The 20761-nt window shown below is 43.7% G+C and overlaps 1 protein-coding gene across 2 annotated transcripts in view; it reads right to left on the bottom strand.

Moving 5' to 3' along the window:
- Positions 1–1774: 1774 nt before the first annotated feature.
- Positions 1775–20761, bottom strand: part of SPATA20 (spermatogenesis associated 20) — a 97869-nt gene continuing 78882 nt past the window's right edge. For both annotated transcript variants that reach the window (XM_030208358.1, XM_030208359.1), the window contains exon 16: positions 1775–2083. In XM_030208358.1, the coding sequence (XP_030064218.1) occupies positions 1916–2083 (168 nt within the window). In that variant the 3' untranslated portion in view covers positions 1775–1915. The remainder of the gene's footprint in view (positions 2084–20761) is intronic.

The raw sequence follows: 20761 nt of genomic DNA, 5'->3' as shown, positions 1-20761 counted from the left end.
TGTAGTTGGGATTTTTTTTTTTTTAATGCAGCTGATTTGCTCCATTTGTAGCTTACTGAGACTGAGTGCTCCTCAGGTGTTACTTCACTCCCTTGTTCTGATGCATACTGATTACTTTAATACCCTATTCACGGGACTCCTGGATAGAGAAATCAGATGCCTGCAAGTCATGCAGAATGTGGCCCTTAAGCTTATTCATGGTGCCTCTAAATATGACCACCTCACACCCCTCTTGGTTTACCCTTGAGTGATTTACAAATAAACTGAAACTTGAGTACCAACATCTTTTCTACTGCCCACTAAAATAGACCCATGGGCCCCAAGTTTTAATGAAAGCACCCAGATTCTTAACACCAATTCTGCCTTTTCATAGATTCCACAGCTGGTTGCATGGGGCCTAGCTATTGTGGGGTAAGTCCCTCAGCAGTCACCCCACTCCTGAAGGATCGTCTGGCATTTGAATACCAGCATCGTTTTTACTAGAAAAAATGTACTGAGTATAGGTAACTGCATCGTATTACCTGTTATGACATTAATGCAAGGAAAATATCTATTTTATCTAAGTTAACTGAATGACAAAATGTTAGAACACACCCAGTAATTAATGCACTTTAATTTTGGTCAAAAACCCATGGTAACTGCTAAATCTGACTGCACTTTAGTAAACAGGGTCTTATAAGGCTACTTAATTAAATCTGTTGGTATGTTACACCTGGTGCGATAACCCAACTTTGGGTGGCTTCCGAACAGTATGAGGCCTATTTCAGCTTTCCTGTGGCAACTGAAGGCCTGCAAATCAATTTTTAACTGGAAACTCCCTGTGGAAATGAAAATCCGTTGTAGATACAGCTCTACTGAGCAAGTGTGAAGATTCCAAAATATAATTCCCACACTTATTTCATCCTAATTTTACTCCAGTGCCACCATTTTTCCCCACAAAGGGAAGGGAGCAATTCTCAAAAGGATCTTCTGTATCTCCATGAAAGCCCCACCACTAGCCTGCTAGTCCAATTGAACAGAATCCTCCCTGCTCACGGCACTTTTACATTTGGATACTCTCCTAATAAGACCTATTAACTGTTATCCAGGGAGTCCAAGAGGGAAGGAGTTTTGAAATGTTTGCTATGACGAACTGTGCAGACCTCAGCCATTAAGTAGCTACCATCCTGAGGGGCTCACCTTGGTACACACTCCAGGAATCGCATAACCTTTCTACAGTCTGCCAACTACTACTGATAGAGAGCAGCGGACTAGCTGCATCAGAAGTTGCCACTATTACTACTAGTTCAGGCAAACCTTGGCCATGACAAAATGCAGCTGCCACTCTGTTTAGGTGTAGGCATGCAAATGGGGAGGGACACGCAGGTCTGGATTCAGGCACTAGCAACTTCCTAAGTGACCAACCAGAAGCCTCCTCTTATTTCCTCTAGGGCCATGTGCTTGAGCCGTTTCAAAGAGGTGCTCCTCTCTCATACCCCCTGAATCCCTGCTCTCTGGTCTTGCCAACAGGTACCAAAACCTTAAATCTGGCCCTCAGAAAACAGTGAGACAGGAGAAGGTTGGAAGTGAGACTCGGGCCAGGTGGCGACAAACTCACATGGAAGGGAATTTGGAAGAGAAGACCGAGATGAGGGAAAGGCTTAACAGACAGGGAGAGAAAATAAGACAAACAGGGGAAAGGATAAGACAAGAAAGTATCCACAGAAGAGCCTGTTTCTGTCAGTCACTGAAGAGCTAAAGAAACATTTAAATATAAGAAATCCAAGTCTCCAAGCACTTTCTGCATCTGGTGTTATTTATTGTGGTTCATCAGTACGGGCAGGTCTTTGGACAGCTGGGCATGCTCTGGACTCCTAATGCTCACAAGAACCAAAAGGGCTGCTGGGTAATACAAAGCAAAAATGGCGCTGCCTCACTACTGAAGCAGCTTCTGGAGATCCTTGATAGATTCAACGGGAAGGGAGCAGGCGAACTTCTCACAGACGTAGGCTGTGGCCTTGCTCTCGTTCCTTTTCAGGGAGGAGAGAAACGACAGGTTCTTATATAGGAATCCTCTCTGAGTGCCATCTGCCAAGATTAGGACCTGCACAAACAAGAGCAAGGATTTTATTTTATTTATTACAGAAAGAGTTCAACTATCTCAAATAATCCAGGCACATCTTATGCTCTTTTACTAGGGATCAGCGGTGTAACTACAGGGGGCCACGGGGGCCTGGGCTCCCCCAAATTGGCTCTGCGGCCCTGGATTGGCCGGCAGAGTCCCCAACCCCCGCCAGCTGAAGTGTTTGTCCTGTGCTGGTCTCGCCGCTTTGCCTACCCTGCTCTTCTGAGTCACGCCGTACACGCTCATTTTAGCGAAACTGAGCATGTGTGACCTTTCGCACGTGCTCAGTTTCATTAAAATGAGCGTGCACAGCGCGACTGAGAACAGAGTAGGGCAGGCGAGACCAGCGCAGGATAAACACTTCAGCTGGCGGGGGTTGGAGACCCCTGCCAGCCAAGGTACCATCATGCGGCGGCAGCGGCATGAGGGGAGCAGCAGTGGGGAGGCGGGCCAAAATCTGCCCCCCCCCCCCCCACACACACACACTTTGGGCACTGGTCCCATTCCCTGTCGTGGTCTAGCTACGCTACTGCTAGGGTTGTGCACTCATTTGAAAAAGCATGGAATATGTCAATGTCATTCATGTTGTTTTCAACCAAAAACAGACCCCCCCCCCCCCCCCCCCCCCCCCCCCCCCCCCCCCCCAAATTTCCTATATCATCATTAGTTCACTACTGCTCAGTAATGCACCTTATTACTCCAGATATATGCAGTGTCTCGAAAAAACAGGATCCCCAACATTTTTCCAAATAATCCAAAAACAAAAGTAATATTACTTTAAAAAATTATTATTATTATTATTGACAGGTGTTACTGCAAGATGCTGTTAAAGCTTGATCATCCGTTTTCAAATAACGTCATTCAGGAAATGACCATTAAGATCCATTTTAGCAAAATGGTGTTTAGCGAAGAAAATAAAGTTGCGATTACATTTTTGCGGCAAAATAAGGCATACGGTACAAAGCGTTTGCTAAGGGAGTTTCCTCATAAAGGTTGGACTGATGTAGTTTCAAAAGTCATACTAAATGTTTAAACAATTGCAAAGTATTTTGAAACTATGTAAGGGGTCCCGTTTTTTTCTGGACACCGTGTACTATTAAAGAATACACTTGAAAACACTGCCCCCAGAAATAGGGAAAAATAAAATAAAAACCCCATAAACCAAACAAAATGAAAACTTTTTGGCCTGCTCACCCCAACTCTGCAGTATGACTTTTTGTGTGACTAGAGGCAGTAATGTTTGGCTAAGTAGCAATCCATATAAAAGTGTCTGAAACAGAAACACAAGGTTTTGAAAATCCACTTGCCTAAGGGGACCTAGCTGACAAGACAGTTCCAGAAGAGAGAGAGACAGCAATATCTTTGCCCCAACTGGGAATGCCGAGAGGACTGCAGTAGGGGTGGGGAAGTATGTATAGGAGGAGATCAATAGAAATCAAACAAAATAAAACATGGAAAAGGAAATAAGATGATACCTTTTTTATTGGACATAATACATTTCTTGATTAGCTTTCGAAGGTTGCCCTGCTTCGTCAGATCGGAAATAAGCAAATGTGTTAGCAGATAGTATATATAAGAGAAACATCAAAGCATTACATTACTTTGACAGTCTGACAGAGTGGGAGGGTGGGGTATGCATGGGGACATCAAAGCATTTCATTGATATTCTAACAGGATGGGTGTTGGTAGGTGAGAGGAGGATGATAAACAGAGAAATACAATTTTATGGTTTATAATGGGTTAGAAAACCCAGATCCTTGTTAAGTCCTGTCTGTTGGGTGTTAAAATATTCAATCATTCTTATTTCAAAGGTCTTACGTTCCTGTATTGTTTTAAAATTACCTTTCAGTATTCTTACTGTGAAATCACTGGTGCAGTGTTCTGGTCTTGTGAAGTGTTGGCCCACCTCTCTACTTAAGGTTATCAATAGAAATCAAACAAAATAAAACATGGAAAAGAAAATAAGATGATACCTTTTTTATTGGACATAACTTAATACATTTCTTGATTAGCTTTCGAAGGTAATTTTAAAACAATACAGGAACGTAAGACCTTTGAAATAAGAATGATTGAATATTTTGACACACAACAAACAGGACTTAATAAGGATCTGGGTTTTCTAACCCATTATAAACCATAAGCTGTATTTCTCTGTTTATTTCTCTGTTTATTACCCTCCTCTCACATACCAACACCCATTCTGTTAGAATATCAATGAAATGCTTTGATGTCCCCATGCATACCCCCATCCTCCCACTCTGTCAGACTGTCAAAGTAATGCTTTGATGTTTCTCTTATATATACTACCTGCTACCACATTTGCTTATTTCCGATCTGACGAAGGGCAACCTTCGAAAGCCAATCAAAAAATGTATTAAGTTATGTCCAATAAAAAAGGTATCATCTTATCTTCTTTTCCATGTTTTATTTTGTTTGATTTCTATTGATAACCTTTAAGAGTGGACTAACACAGCTACCACACCTCTCTACTTATATAGGAGGAGAGAAAGCTGGGATGGAAGGAAGAAAGTAGGATGCAGTGTCTTGGGGATGAGAAGAGGAGTGTCCGAGAGATAAGGGGGGGGGGACCGGAGAAGAGAGAGGACCGTACTTGGATTGCACAGGGTGAATTGACAGAGATGAGTGAGAGGTCTGTAAGAGAGTGCAATGGAGGTGAGCACACGCCAAGGAAGAAATACACTCAACACATACCCCTGATGTGCTGGACCTCTCAAAAAATTATTCCGAGATGAGGAGAGCGAGAGTACATGTTAAGTGAGTTTTATCTCTGGAGAATAAGGCTAGAAGTTTTCAAATCCCTGGAGAATAATAGCATTGGCTTTATGTACAACATTTACACAACTTAGAAGAATAACCATGGGTCACGCAAGGAAACCTGGCCTTTTAGCGAGGTAAGAGGGAAAAAGTTCATAGCAACCAGAGTTCAACTAAATTATGACTGACTATAGTTTGGCCAACCCAGATACTTCTCTAGCCCAGTATCTCAAGACCTGGCACCCAGATAAACTGGGGGGGGGGGGGGGGGGGGGCCCTAGAAGGCAAATTTGCCTTTCTGAGGCACCGCAGTAAGCAGATTTCTCAGGCAGCTTCTCTGGGCATTCACTGATAAATATCACTATATCTCAGCTTTCTTTATAGTGGGGGAAAACAAGGGGCATAGAAGGGGAGATCTGGCCAGACTCTAGCAGCTACCAGTCGTGCAGCCAGACCTGGTATTTTGGACAGGCCCTTCCATACCATGCAACACCCCCACCCCACCCCCCAAGTTCTCAAAAAATGTACGTTTTTTTTTTCATCTACCTCATCAACATCTCTGCTCCTCTGCAGCGTCTCGGTATCTGCCCGCCCATCGCTGAACCCTGTCCCTCCCTGGTGTACCTTACAGGTGTCCGTGGCACCTGCAGTGATCCATTATTGCTGCCTGCACCATCCCCGCAGCCTTCCATCGGCTGGATCCCACCAGACAGGAAGCAGGAAATTACATCAGCAAGGGCGGGACCCGGATGATGGAAACCAGTGGGGCTGGCACAGGCAGCAATAACGGATCACTGTAGGCACAGGGGATGCCTGTAAGGTACACCGGGGAGGGACAGGGTTCAGCGATGGACAGGCAGATGCCAGGGTGCCGCGGAGGAGGAGAAATATTGATATGAGCCACATGAATTTTGTCTACCACAACATCAAATTGTATTTGTTCTCACCGGAGTTTGCGAACGCCACTCCGGTACCATGTAAGCCACATTGAGCCTGCAAATAGGTGGGAAAATGTGGGATTCAAATGTAACAAATAAATAAATATGGGGTTCCAAAGCTGGATGGGCCTTAGCCAAGAATGGGTGGGTCTGTGCCCACCCATAGCTACACCACTGGCAACTACAGTAGATCCTGCGAAACTCTAGCCCACTGCTGAAGAATTCTGCTGCTCTACATACGAATGAAGCCCCAGAGAGCTCAATGGAGGACACTCCAACATGCTCACCTTTTTTCAGTGGCCAAAAAGGATGTGCACCCTAACATTCTGACCCACCAAACAGGATTACAGACACCCCAACATTCTGCTGCATCAAAAAAGTTAGTGGGTAATTTTCACAGGTTTTAGTGGGTAAAAGGAGCTATTTATCTAGTAGATAAATGGGTGAAACTGTTGAGGGGAAATATTCTAACAAAATAAACAATATACCTATTATACTGGTAAAAGCAGTTAGTGTAGCTGGGTTTTAAAAAAATTAGATACATTCCTGGAGGAAATGTCCATAAACTGTTATTAAGCTAGTCATGAGGAAAGCCACAGCTTACCCCAGAAATATCATGGAATCTATTTTACTACTTTTTGGGACTCTTCCAGGTACCTGTGACCTGGACTGGTCACTGCTGAAAACAACTTACTGGGCTAGATGGACCCTTGGTCTGATCTGGTAAGGTAGCTCTTAGGTTCTTCTCTATGTTTTTCTATTTTATTTTGGCTCACCCTTGTCAGTGGTAGTTCAAAATAAGTTACTTTCAAGTACAGTAAGTACTTCCTGTAGGGCATGAAAGGCAATTCTTTAAACTGTAGGGGTGAGCACTTGGGCCGCAGCCAATTGATACTACCTAGCCAACCTGAGAGCTGGCTAAGCCCCGACTGGCAATGGGCGAGACACCTGGGCAAGGCTGGACTGAGGACAAGACTGGAGTTGGAGGGCAGGAGCTAGGCTGGAATACTGAGCAGGAGCAGGGCTAGAACAAGACACAGGCAGGAACAGGAGACAAAATGGAACACGGCTGCAACACACACTAGACAACTCTAGACCTGTTACAAAGGCACTGGCTGAGAGTCAGGCACTTCCTTATATACTACCAAACAGGAAGTGATGACATCAGCCAGCACCCTCTTCCAGAGAACAGGTGAGGGGCATGACACATGCGCACAAGGCAAAAAGTGCCAATTATGCATGCAAGCCCCCTAAGTGTTCTTCTATAAGGGCACATGTAGGGGACACAGCATGTAAATGTAAGGGGCATACACATGGGCGTCTCCCTCTTATGCACAAGGTCATAGAATACTGTAAGTTGCACAAACTGCTTGCTGCTCTTGGGCACTTGCATTTAAACCTGCTACAGACAGGGTGCACATGAGTGTGCCTACATTTCGGCATGCCCACGGGTTATGCTAGTATTCTATAACAGAATCTGGGTGCCCAGATGCCGTGCTGCATCCAGACGTCCCCGTCTAAGTGCCTCTTTATAGAATTGCCCTCTGAGGCAATAGAAGGGTGAAGTGACTTGCCCAAGGTCACAAGGAGAACAGTGGGGCTGGAACCCTGGCTTCCATGATTCTTAGTCTGTGGCTCTACCCTTTAGGTTACTATTTCACTGCACGTATTCAATGTGATGGACACGTCTTCATAGATTTGAAATGTCTCATTCTGAAGAATTTCTTGTTTATGCAGAAACATGTAAAACAACAATCAACATAAAAGCTTTAAGACGAGATGAAAAAGAAAGCAGCATTAAAAACAGAGGAAGGATTTGCGGTTTCATTATTGGCTTTGCATAAGCTCTCTGAAGAATGACAGTTCTTTTATGCTGTGTGCCATTAAAGCACCCACAAAAGTACAAAAAAGGGATAAAAACCCCAAACACAACCAACTGTCTTTAGAATAAAAGGCAGCAGGAATTCATTAGTAAGAAATAAGTGGTAATAAAAGCACATTCAGAAGTAATAAAAATGAGGAAGCTACAGTTGCTGGATCTATGCTGCTATCCTGCAGCTTCTGTCTTATAAGGACCGGGATTTGTTTCAGTTCATCAACGGGTCAATAAGGGGTGAGGAAAGTGGGGGAAGGAGCATTTGACAAAGATAAAGGAAAAAAAAAAGAGTTGCATGGCAAAACAGGTCAAATACAAGATACAATGGCGGTATGACAACCTCAAGATTATCATATGTGTCATTAACAACTTATGTCACTAGAGAATTTTCGGAGAAATATGCTGTGATGTGACAGCCCGCAGCCCCTTCAAGAATGCATGCCCCATCCAAAAGCTCCTTTCCAATGTACAATATCATCCACCATTGAGGAGCTCCGACAATTAATCTGCTGTTGGCGTGGGTGTGTTGACAGAGTACAAGAGACCCTGGCATTCTCACACTATCTATCTTGTATGATACGCAACGCTGCTGGAAAGCTGCTACCTTCTTCCGATATCCCCAGAAACAGTCCCACCAGACCTGCTACATGAACTCAGCATCATCACTAGTCACCGTGGGACTCATTTTCAAAGCACTTAGACTTACAAAGTTCCAGAGGTTACTCTGTAACTTTGTAAGTCTAAGCACTTTGAAAATACGCCTCCATGCTTTTGTTTTTATGTTTTTTGGGGTTTTTTTTGCATTTCCATAGAAATCAAACAAAATAAAACATGGAAAAGAAAATAAGATGATACCTTTTTTATTGGACATAATACAATTCTTGATTAGCTTTCGAAGGTTGCCCTTCTTCCTCAGATCGGAAATAAGCAAACGAGGAAGAGCAACCTTCGAAAGCTAATCAAGAAATGTATTAAGTTATGTCCAATAAAAAAGGTATCATCTTATTTTCTTTTCCATGTTTTATTTTGTTTGATTTCTATAGATTCTACATGGAATGTTGCTATTCCACTAGCAACATTCCATGTAGAAGTCGGCCCTTGTAGATCACCAACGTGGCCGCGCAGGCTTCTGCTTCTGTGAGTCTGACGTCCTGCACGTACGTGCAGGACGTCAGACTCACAGAAACAGAAGCCTGCGCAGCCTTCTACATGGAATGTTGCTAGTGGAATAGCAACATTCCATGTAGAATCTCCAATAGTAGCAACATTCCATGTAGAATCTCCAATGGTATCTATTTTACTGTCATAGTAATGCTTGAATGTTTTCACTTCTATACACTGTCAGCTAGCACATTTGCTTATTTCCGATCTGAGGAAGAAGGGCAACCTTCGAAAGCTAATCAAGAAATGTATTAAGTTATGTCCAATAAGAAAGGTATCATCTTATTTTCTTTTCCATGTTTTATTTTGTTTGATTTCTATAGATTCTACATGGAATGTTGCTATTCCACTAGCAACATTCCATGTAGAAGTCGGCCCTTGCAGATCACCAATGTGGCCGCGCAGGCTTCTACATGGAATGTTGCTAGTGGAATAGCAACATTCCACGTAGAATCTCCAATAGTAGCAACATTCCATGTAGAATCTCCAATGGTATCTATTTTACTGTCATAGTAATGCTTGAATGTTTTCACTTATATACACTGTCAGCTAGCACATTTGCTTATTTCCGATCTGAGGAAGAAGGGCAACCTTCGAAAGCTAATCAAGAAATGTATTAAGTTATGTCCAATAAAAAAGGTAGCATCTTATTTTCTTTTCCATGTTTTATTTTGTTTGATTTCTATTGATAACCTTTAAGAGTGGACTAACACGGCTACCACACCTCTCTACTTTGCATTTCCATAAACCCAGTCATCCAGGGCAAGGATGGAATATCAAATCCACCTGATGTCCACCTGAGTATTCATCTCTTAATGCCAACAATTGTACAATATACCCCTTTAATCAAGTCCTGTCCAAATGTTTGATCATTGTATTGATTTATTCTGGCCCCCACTTTCCATGTATTGAGTCATTTGGCTCTGTCACACTCTGTTCATTCATGTATTCATTCAACTGAAGTTATAATGCTATCTATCTTTTTATACAACTCAATTCTCATCTGTCCTTCCCATCATTTCAAGTTCTGACATTGTTTACTACAACTCCATTTCCCATGGTTGCAATATCTGTTTTTACACTCCATTTTCTGCATACTGTTATTTAGATCTAGCTCCTTTGATCATTCAGTTAATTAAAGTTTACAGTTTATTAATTTATATTATGCCTATTAACTAGGCAGAGTCCAAAAAAAAACATATGTAATCATAAAATCAACATACATGCCTTGCATTTGTCTCTTCTTATATTCTAATCTCTTTGTCCCAAAGTCTCAGCAGCTCTTTGGTCATCGGTCTGTCCATTACTTTCTCTAGAATGCTCATATTCAAATATCACTCCCCAATCTACTCAACTACCTATCCATTGAACACTATGCCCATCTATTTCATATATCTAACAGGCCAAACGTCCTTCCCATTGGTGTTATTGTCAGCTTTATGAGGCTATGCTTCTCATCAACCATCCTTCATTGGGTGGTAGGGTTCAGTTGAGTTCACTAAAGGAACCTTCTCTTGTTGTTCAGAAGTTCCAATTTTCATATGAACACCTTGCCAAAAGGCTTCATGTTCAATCCCATGTATCTAACTCTCTTTATTAAAATCTTTCTGCAGCCTCCTCTTTATTTCTGCTACAGACGTAGGGAGCAATTTTGATAAGTCCATGTTGCATGTAGCGTAAGCAGCCCTTTTGACTGCATGTAGATTGCACCCAGTTTTCAAAGGGAAACAACATACATTCTTTCTTTGAAAATTAGCGCTCCTATGTTATTCCGCAAACCTAAACATTCTCATAGGAGGGCCTCTTTTTCACTCATCTTAAAGTATGCATTTTATTGCACCTCCCCATCACTCTGGAATGCCCTTCCTTCTAATGTTCGCCTCAAATTTCATATCCTAAATTTCATATCACACTAAAGACTCATTTGTTTTAGAAAGTGTTTAGAGATGTGGTGGCAAATGGTGACTTGATTAATTTATTTGTTTCATTTTCGTCTATTCGTCTCTTCTCTTACCCCCAAATTCTATAAAGAGAACTAAAAATTGCACACACAATTTAATTGCATAACAAGCAAATTAGCACTGATAATTAGCTTTAACAAGCAATTATTAGCACTAATTAGAATTAATTAAAATGAACACACCTAAATTTTACACGCAAGTGAAAAAAAAAAGGCATGGCATTGGGAGGATCATGGGCGGATTGGGGGCATTCCTTTCAGTTACGTGTGCCATTATATAATAAGTGGAGTCCATGCCTAATTTAGATGTGAGAATGTATACATTTCCACTGGTGTACATGGCTGTGCCTAAATGGAGTCGTGGTTCCCGGGCATAAGTGCTATTCTATAAACCGCGCCAACGTTTTTTTCATTGCCGAATTTTTTAGCACCATATATAGAATTCAGTCGTATGAGTGGTCCTTTGCTCTCTCAATCACGGTGTTCTTTTCTTTTATGTTAAATTTTATTGTAAACCACCCTGTGATGTCCACAGGAAGAGCGGTACGTGAAATTTTAAATAAACCATACCATAGAACCCCGTGCAAACTTTGCCCGGTACAAGAGGGCAATTTGGGCTTTGAGGTTCCCACTGCAGCTCCTTCTGACTCTGGGCCAGTCACTTCCCTTCATTGCCCCATGTAAAAAATAAATACCTGTATATAATTTATTTATTTATTGCATTTGTATCCCACATTATCCCACCCCTTTGCAGGCTCAATGTAATATGTAAACTCCTTTGATTGTAACCACAAAAATCAAAATCCCATCCCCTTTTCCCTTTGGTTTTGAATGGACTGCCCTTAGCTAGTCTGCTGGTCCTGTGAATAAAGAACCCATCACATGGAAATGCAGGCACTGTGCACAAATAAAAAAAGGACAGGAACAGTGTGTGAATGGCAAACGTCTATGAGTGGAACAGCAAGGGTAGGGTTATGCCTACTCAAAGAACACCTAAAGCGAAACCTTTCTAACACTCTGTCCCTTATTTAAACTTATTTCCGTGACCGATATCCTTCCATTTTTCACTCTTTTGCTAAAATTAATTCCAGCAGTGATTAATTACAATTCATACCCAATCTGAAATTCATTATTCATTTTCTAATGCTCCTGAAGGTTCCTTCGCTTGGGCTAGATAACGGAGAGCTGCAGCCTTAGCTCTAGCTCTGCATGTATAGTAGATAATGAAATGCTTAACAATTACCCCAAAGGCCATTAACAGGGCAGAGAATTAACCAGAGAGATGGCTCATGAATGTGTAATGCCTGCCACTTTCCTTTCATTGTCAGGCATGCTTTCCCAGCTCTCCTGGCACAGGGAAGATTAAGTGAGTCAAAACCACAGGGCAGCTGGGATATCAAAAAAAAAAAGTAAAAGTAAAATGTGCCTATCCCCCAGACTGAGTGGCTTCGGAAGGTATGGGACTTACCGCCCCTGGAAAAGATTACTGCTGAGCTGAAAGAGAAGTACTCCAAAGCTGAGGCAGTGTGGGCTCATCTTTTTAGGTATAGAGGCAAGAGCAGCCCACGATTATTGTATCTTTGGTATTTCCAAAGCTGCTCTGTCCTTCAGTTATGGGTTCCTCTAGTTGGGGGATTGGGTGAGGCTTTCCCTTCTTTTTTTTTTCATTGTTAAACCCTCTTGATGAGGTGCAGCTTTAACTCCCAATACCCTCTTTAATCGTCCTTTTTAATATGGTTTTTTTCCTGGATTGGGTTGGTTGCAGTTTCTGTTGTGCACTTTGTGGACGTATTTTGGTAGAGGGCTGGAATGTACCAGCGGCAGCAGTTTGTTAAGATTTTATTTTTCACCTGTGATTTTTTTTTTTGTTACATTTGTACCCCGCGCTTTCCCACTCATGGCAGGCTCAATGCGGCTTACATGGGGCAATGGAGGGTTACGCGACTTGCCTGGAGTCACAAGGAGCTGCCTGTGCCTGAAGTGGGAATTGGAACTCAGTTCCTCAGGACCAAAGTCCACCACCCTAACCACTAGACCACTCCTCCACTGTTGCTACTATTTGAGATTCTACATGTAGAAGTCGGCCCTTGCAGATCACCAATGTGGCCGCGCAGGCTTCTGCTTCTGTGAGTCTGACGTCCTGCACGTATGTGCAGGACGTCAGACTAACAGAAACCGAAGCCTGCGCAGCCTTCTACATGGAATGTTGCTAGTGGAATAGCAACATTCCATGTAGAATTTCCAATAGTAGCAACATTCCATGTAGAATGTCCAATAGGATCTATTTTATTTTTGTTACATTTGTACCCTGCGCTTTCCCACTCATGGCAGGCTCAATGCGGCTTACATGGGGCAATGGAGGGTTAAGTGACTTGCCCAGAGTCACAAGGAGCTGCCTGTGCCTAAAGTGGGAATTGAACTCAGTTCCTCAGGACCAAAGTCCACCACCCTAACCACTAGACCACTCCTCCACTGTTGCTACTATTTGAGATTCTACATGTAGAAGTCGGCCCTTGCAGATCACCAATGTGGCCGCGCAGGCTTCTGCTTCTGTGAGTCTGACGTCCTGCACGTATGTGCAGGACGTCAGACTAACAGAAACCGAAGCCTGCGCAGCCTTCTACATGGAATGTTGCTAGTGGAATAGCAACATTCCATGTAGAATTTCCAATAGTAGCAACATTCCATGTAGAATGTCCAATAGGATCTATTTTATTTTTGTTACATTTGTACCCTGCGCTTTCCCACTCATGGCAGGCTCAATGCGGCTTACATGGGGCAATGGAGGGTTAAGTGACTTGCCCAGAGTCACAAGGAGCTGCCTGTGCCTAAAGTGGGAATTGAACTCAGTTCCTCAGGACCAAAGTCCACCACCCTAACCACTAGACCACTCCTCCACTGTTGCTACTATTTGAGATTCTACATGTAGAAGTCGGCCCTTGCAGATCACCAATGTGGCCGCGCAGGCTTCTGCTTCTGTGAGTCTGACGTCCTGCACGTATGTGCAGGACGTCAGACTAACAGAAACCGAAGCCTGCGCAGCCTTCTACATGGAATGTTGCTAGTGGAATAGCAACATTCCATGTAGAATTTCCAATAGTAGCAACATTCCATGTAGAATGTCCAATAGGATCTATTTTATTTTTGTTACATTTGTACCCCACGCTTTCCCACTCATGGCAGGCTCAATGCGGCTTACATGGGGCAATGGAGGGTTAAGTGACTTGCCCAGAGTCACAAGGAGCTGCCTGTGCCTGAAGTGGGAATTGAACTCAGTTCCTCAGGACCAAAGTCCACCACCCTAACCACTAGACCACTCCTCCACTGTTGCTACTATTTGAGATTCTACATGTAGAAGTCGGCCCTTGCAGATCACCAATGTGGCCGCGCAGGCTTCTGCTTCTGTGAGTCTGACGTCCTGCACGTATGTGCAGGACGTCAGACTAACAGAAACCGAAGCCTGCGCAGCCTTCTACATGGAATGTTGCTAGTGGAATAGCAACATTCCATGTAGAATTTCCAATAGTAGCAACATTCCATGTAGAATGTCCAATAGGATCTATTTTATTTTTGTTACATTTGTACCCCACGCTTTCCCACTCATGGCAGGCTCAATGCGGCTTACATGGGGCAATGGAGGGTTAAGTGACTTGCCCAGAGTCACAAGGAGCTGCCTGTGCCTGAAGTGGGAATTGAACTCAGTTCCTCAGGACCAAAGTCCACCACCCTAACCACTAGACCACTCCTCCACTGTTGCTACTATTTGAGATTCTACATGTAGAAGTCGGCCCTTGCAGATCACCAATGTGGCCGCGCAGGCTTCTGCTTCTGTGAGTCTGACGTCCTGCACGTATGTGCAGGACGTCAGACTAACAGAAACCGAAGCCTGCGCAGCCTTCTACATGGAATGTTGCTAGTGGAATAGCAACATTCCATGTAGAATTTCCAATAGTAGCAACATTCCATGTAGAATGTCCAATAGGATCTATTTTATTTTTGTTACATTTGTACCCTGCGCTTTCCCACTCATGGCAGGCTCAATGCGGCTTACATGGGGCAATGGAGGGTTAAGTGACTTGCCCAGAGTCACAAGGAGCTGCCTGTGCCTAAAGTGGGAATTGAACTCAGTTCCTCAGGACCAAAGTCCACCACCCTAACCACTAGACCACTCCTCCACTGTTGCTACTATTTGAGATTCTACATGTAGAAGTCGGCCCTTGCAGATCACCAATGTGGCCGCGCAGGCTTCTGCTTCTGTGAGTCTGACGTCCTGCACGTATGTGCAGGACGTCAGACTAACAGAAACCGAAGCCTGCGCAGCCTTCTACATGGAATGTTGCTAGTGGAATAGCAACATTCCATGTAGAATTTCCAATAGTAGCAACATTCCATGTAGAATGTCCAATAGGATCTATTTTATTTTTGTTACATTTGTACCCCACGCTTTCCCACTCATGGCAGGCTCAATGCGGCTTACATGGGGCAATGGAGGGTTAAGTGACTTGCCCAGAGTCACAAGGAGCTGCCTGTGCCTGAAGTGGGAATTGAACTCAGTTCCTCAGGACCAAAGTCCACCACCCTAACCACTAGACCACTCCTCCACTGTTGCTACTATTTGAGATTCTACATGTAGAAGTCGGCCCTTGCAGATCACCAATGTGGCCGCGCAGGCTTCTGCTTCTGTGAGTCTGACGTCCTGCACGTATGTGCAGGACGTCAGACTAACAGAAACCGAAGCCTGCGCAGCCTTCTACATGGAATGTTGCTAGTGGAATAGCAACATTCCATGTAGAATTTCCAATAGTAGCAACATTCCATGTAGAATGTCCAATAGGATCTATTTTATTTTTGTTACATTTGTACCCTGCGCTTTCCCACTCATGGCAGGCTCAATGCGGCTTACATGGGGCAATGGAGGGTTAAGTGACTTGCCCAGAGTCCCAATGAGCTGCCTGTGCCTGAGGTGGGAATTGGAACTCAGGACCAAAGTCCACCACCCTAACCACTAGGCTACTCCTCCACTCTTCTTCCTGGTGTTCACTCAGCTTACAGTGGGACTTTATGAATACGTGATTGTTTATGGGTTCCTATCCCAAACCTTATCCAAAATAAAAAGCTGAAGAAAATCCCTTTTTTTGCTTTCTTCCCCCATCTACCTGTCTTTCACTATCATGGCAGCCCCCTCCCCCACCCATCCTCTGTATCCATACTGTCAGACTTCTCCCACCCCCACTATTCTAAACATTCTCTTGCACAGACCTTTCCCCATTCATTTCTCCTATTTGGTGCCCCCCTCCCCCAATCTTTAATTTCTGCTCCCCGAAGCCTTTCTTTTTCCATTTCTGCTTGCCTCTTGTTTCAAAAACCCCTTTGTGGGGAAAAAAAAGTCCTAAATCATGGGCACCCCTTTTATATATCAGCCTCCTTCTGAGCAATTTCATATGCGTGCTCCACATTGATCAATTTTATCATAACACTAGCAATTAAGAGTATTTTTCTTTGTAGGCATAAATTACTGCAATGACCTAATTAACTGTGTTTGCAGATAAGTGTTCTACTATTAACAAATACCCAAGCCACTGTAGGTGGAACACTGGAGAAGGTAACAGAGAATACAAAAGATACAGAAATAGGGTGCTGTGGACAAGAAGCCGTATCATGAACACAAAACCAGAGTGCCACACAGGGATGGGGCAATGGGATAAAAATATCAGAAAGATGAGAAGAAAACAGCAAGGGAGCCCACCCAAAATCAAATTCGTGAAAGTCAATCCAAAAAGTGGCTAGATAGAGATAATTTTTTTACATAGTAACGTAGTAAATGACGGCAGATAAAGACCTGAAAGGTCCATCCAGTCTGCCCAAGATAAACTAATTTTACATGGTATGTAATACTTTATATGTATACCCGAGTTTGATTTGTTCCTGCCTTTCTCAGGACACAGGCTGTAAAAGTCTGCCCAGCACTGTTCCTGCACTAAATGTTCTGAAGCTAACGTCAAAGCCCCTTAAAATTTACACTCCAGCCCATCCATATCTATTCAGTCACGATCAAGGCACAGACTGTAGAAGTCCGCCCTGCACCGGATTTACTCTCCAAATACCTGTGTCGCCACCCAATCTCCGCTAAGATTCCGTAGATCCATTCCTTCTAAACAGGATTCCTTTGTGTTTATCCCACGCATGTTTGAATTCCATTACAGTTTTCATGTCCACCACCTCCTGTGGGAGGGCACTCCACATAGCTACCACCCTTTCCGTGAAAAAATACTTCCTGACATTACTCCTGAGTCGAAGCTATCAAGTATTTAAAGATGCAAGATTCCAGGATTACCATGTAATCAGTCTCAGGCCACTGAAATGGTCTGTGACCTTCAGGGAAGACAGGAGATGTGGAAAGTGACTCCTGTGGCTCAGCGAAGCAGTGGCGTAGCTAGGTGGGGCCACAGGGACCTGGGTCCCCCCAATTTGCTCTGGGCCCCTGGTTGGCTGGCGGGGGTCCCCAACCCCTGCCATCTGAAGACTTCATCCAGCGCTGGTCTGTGGCAGCACCGCCTCATTGCCTGCCCTGCTTTCTCTTCCCCTCACGTCAGGCTTGCTCCTTTTAGTGCCCGCCGCAGACCAGCACTGGATGAAGTCTTCAGCTGATGAGAGTTGGGGACTCTCGAAAACAAAGGTATTTGCGGTGGCAGTGCTTCAGCTGGTGGGGGCTGGGACCCCCGCCAGCCAAGATGTACAGCTGCAGAGGGGGGCGGCGAGGCAGAAGAGGAGGGGGGCGGTGGCGGGGCGGCGACCAAAATGTGCTCCCCCACCTTGGGCTATGGCCCCCTCCCACTTCGAGGTCTGGCTACGCCCCTGCAGCGAAGAAATCACATATAGTTCTGTCTCCAGGAGGCACAAGTTATGCATTGCCACTCAGAAAGGCCAAGGACGCTCCCGCTGTCTGTATCCAAGGAACAGCAGATAGAACATGGATTGAAGGCCACGCCAGTTGCAAAACACTCCTCCATCGTCTCACTATAAGGGAAATGCAAAGTGGGGGCTTGGGCACGCTGCTGATGACAGTTACATTACTGCCTGGTTGCCTAGAAACCGGTTGCAAAGTTCAACTGTCGACTTGGGAAGCTCCTTCGAGCCAGCATATGGTGAAATCCCGTGACCCGCGTGTGTGTGCGATTCCACCGAGGCTGCTTGTTATTGGAAAATAATCAGTCTGCTTACCAGTGCCTTTGTCTAAGTGCTTTACAGAGGGTTGAAATCCTTACTATTACTCAATTATGGCCGATTCTTTCAACAGCAAAAGGATGAAAGACTGTCTCTGCTGTACTAGGGTCTAAATCTGTGAACCACAGCCTTATCTAAAGGCTGATACCTTAAACAACCAAGTTATCATCCTAAACAAGCAGCATATGAGGAGAGATTAACTGGAGCCTCTCTTCTGACATACACCTCAAACGCCAGACGTCAGCAAGTGCTTCCTAACCCTCAATACATCGTTATTTTATTTCCTCTGCGATTTCACATTTCCCATACAGTCCAACGCCAACGTTGGCTCATTTTCTGTATATTCTGATCATATCATTGTTTGTCAGCCCGTAGAGCAGCTAGTGGTAGAAAACACACTTTGGGCCAAATTCTATATATTGCGCCTGAAAAATCGGAATTGATTAAAGACTCAGTGTGATTCTATAAAGAGTGCGCACAACTTAATTGAACAAGCTAATCGGCGCTGATAATTAGGTGATAACGATCAATTATCAGAACTAATTAGCAATAATTAGGATTTAGGCGCATATTCGATTCCATAACAGATTGCGCCTATATCCTATCGCGCATAACAATTTAGGGCATGGTTAGGGGACTTTCCTGAATATTATGCGCGTTAATACAGAATTATTAGTATTTGTATAGCGCTACCAGATGCACGCAGCGCTGAACACCTGATACAAAGAGACAGTCCCTGCTCAAAAGAGCTTACAATCTAAATAATACAGACAGACAAGACAGTTACAGGTGAGGGAAGTAATGGGAGCTAAAAAGCAGCAGTGAAAAGGTGGGTTTTCAGCATAGATTTGAAAACAGGTAGAGATGGAGCTAGACGTATAGGTCCAGGAAGTCTATTCCAGGCATAAGGTGCTGCAAGAGAAAAGGAGCGAAGCCTGGAGTTAGCAGTGGAGGAGAAGGGGGACGAAAAGAGAGATTTGTCCAGTGAGCGGAGTTCACAGGGAGGAATGTAGGGAGAGACAAGAGTGGAGAGGTAATGGGGGGCTGCAGAGTGGATGCATTTAAAGCTCAGTACGAGGAGTTTAAACTGAATGCGGAAGCGGACAGGGAGCCAGTGAAGTGACTTGAGGAGTGGGCTAGTGTGGGTATAACGATTCTGGCGGAAAATAAGTCGTGCCGCAGAATTTTGGACAGATCGGAGAGGAGAGAGATGGCTGAGCGGAAGACCGGTGAGAAGTAAATTGCAATAGTCCAAGCGAGAGGTGACAAGGATATGGATAAGGGTTCTGGCAGCGTATTCAGAATCACCAAGCCTAAGTGCGCTTAACGGTAGGCACTAGTATTTAATTGCAGGTGCCTACTATTAAGTGCAGCTTAGTGCTAACTCTATAGAATCGCGCTAAGCGTGACATTATCGGCGCAGATTTTTAGGCACTGTTTGTAGAATTTAAGCCACTGTGCATAAGACAAACAGATTAGTGGAAGACAGGTGCCTCTATCTCCTGTTCCATGTAGCTTGACCAAGAAGCTCTAAACAGGTCAGACAGAGAACTGAATTAAATTGCAAAGAACAGAATTTGTGATTTCCATCCTGTCTGATCACTTTCGCCTTCGCTCCAGTAGATGTTCCCAGCTGCTTCCTTAATCCATTCAAATTGAAAAGTAGAAAGGCTGACACAGATTTTCAGAAATCATTTATTAACAGAGGCAGAGGAGCACTCTATGTCCAACACAACAATACGTACAACAAAAACTCATTCCCAAGAACTGGGTCATTCACCTTATTCCAGGGAATGAGGTAGAAGAAATTCATCTGTAGCAGAAAGATTTTAAAGTCTGCAAATTATCACTGTCAACTGCTGAGCAAGTTGTAAATAGAAACAACAAACACTGTTTGAAATGTCTACATGCAAATGCTAGAAGCCTAAGAAATAGGATAGGAGAGTTAGAATATATTGCACTAAGTGAAAGACAGATATAATAGGCATCTCTGAGACCTGGTGGAAGGAAGAGAACCAATGGGACAAAGTCATACCAGGGTACGAATTATACTGCAACGATAGGGTGAATTAAATTGGTGGAGGGGTAGCATTACATGTTAAGGCGGGCCTTGAATCAAATAGACAAAAAATTCTGCAGAAAACGAAACACATCTTAGAATCCCTATGGATACAAATTCCATGTGTAAAGGGGAAAAGGATAGTGACAGCAGTGTACTACTGTCCACCTGGCCAGGATGATCACACAGATGTAGAAATGTTATCAGAAATTAGGAAGGTTAGCAAACTAGGGAACACAATCAGAATGGGAGATTTCAATTACCTTTATATTGACTGGGTACATGTAACATCAGGGCATGCTAGGGAGGTAAAATTCCTTGATGAAATCAAGGGCTGCTTTATGGAGAAGCCGGTTCAGGAAACCAACAAGAGGGGGAACAATTCTAGACCTAGTCATTAGTGGAGTGCATGATCTAGTGCAGGAGGTAACGGTGCTGGGGCCACTTGATAACAGTGATCATTTATTTATTTACTTTGACATTTATAATCCACTCTATCTTGCTATTTCTAGGCGGAGTACAACCTGACATACATAATTAAAATGACACTAAAACAACAATAAAGTGTAAACAAAATAAAACAATTTTCAATCATATTATATCATCAATGGATATAATCTATTTATATAAAAGGCAAGACCAACGTTCTATGAAGCCTCCAGCC

This window comes from Microcaecilia unicolor, chromosome 6 (assembly GCF_901765095.1).
Source record: "Microcaecilia unicolor chromosome 6, aMicUni1.1, whole genome shotgun sequence".
Lineage (NCBI taxonomy): Eukaryota > Metazoa > Chordata > Amphibia > Gymnophiona > Siphonopidae > Microcaecilia > Microcaecilia unicolor.
The sequence above is the reverse complement of the archived record's forward strand: the minus strand, read 5'-3'. Positions and strand labels throughout refer to the sequence as shown.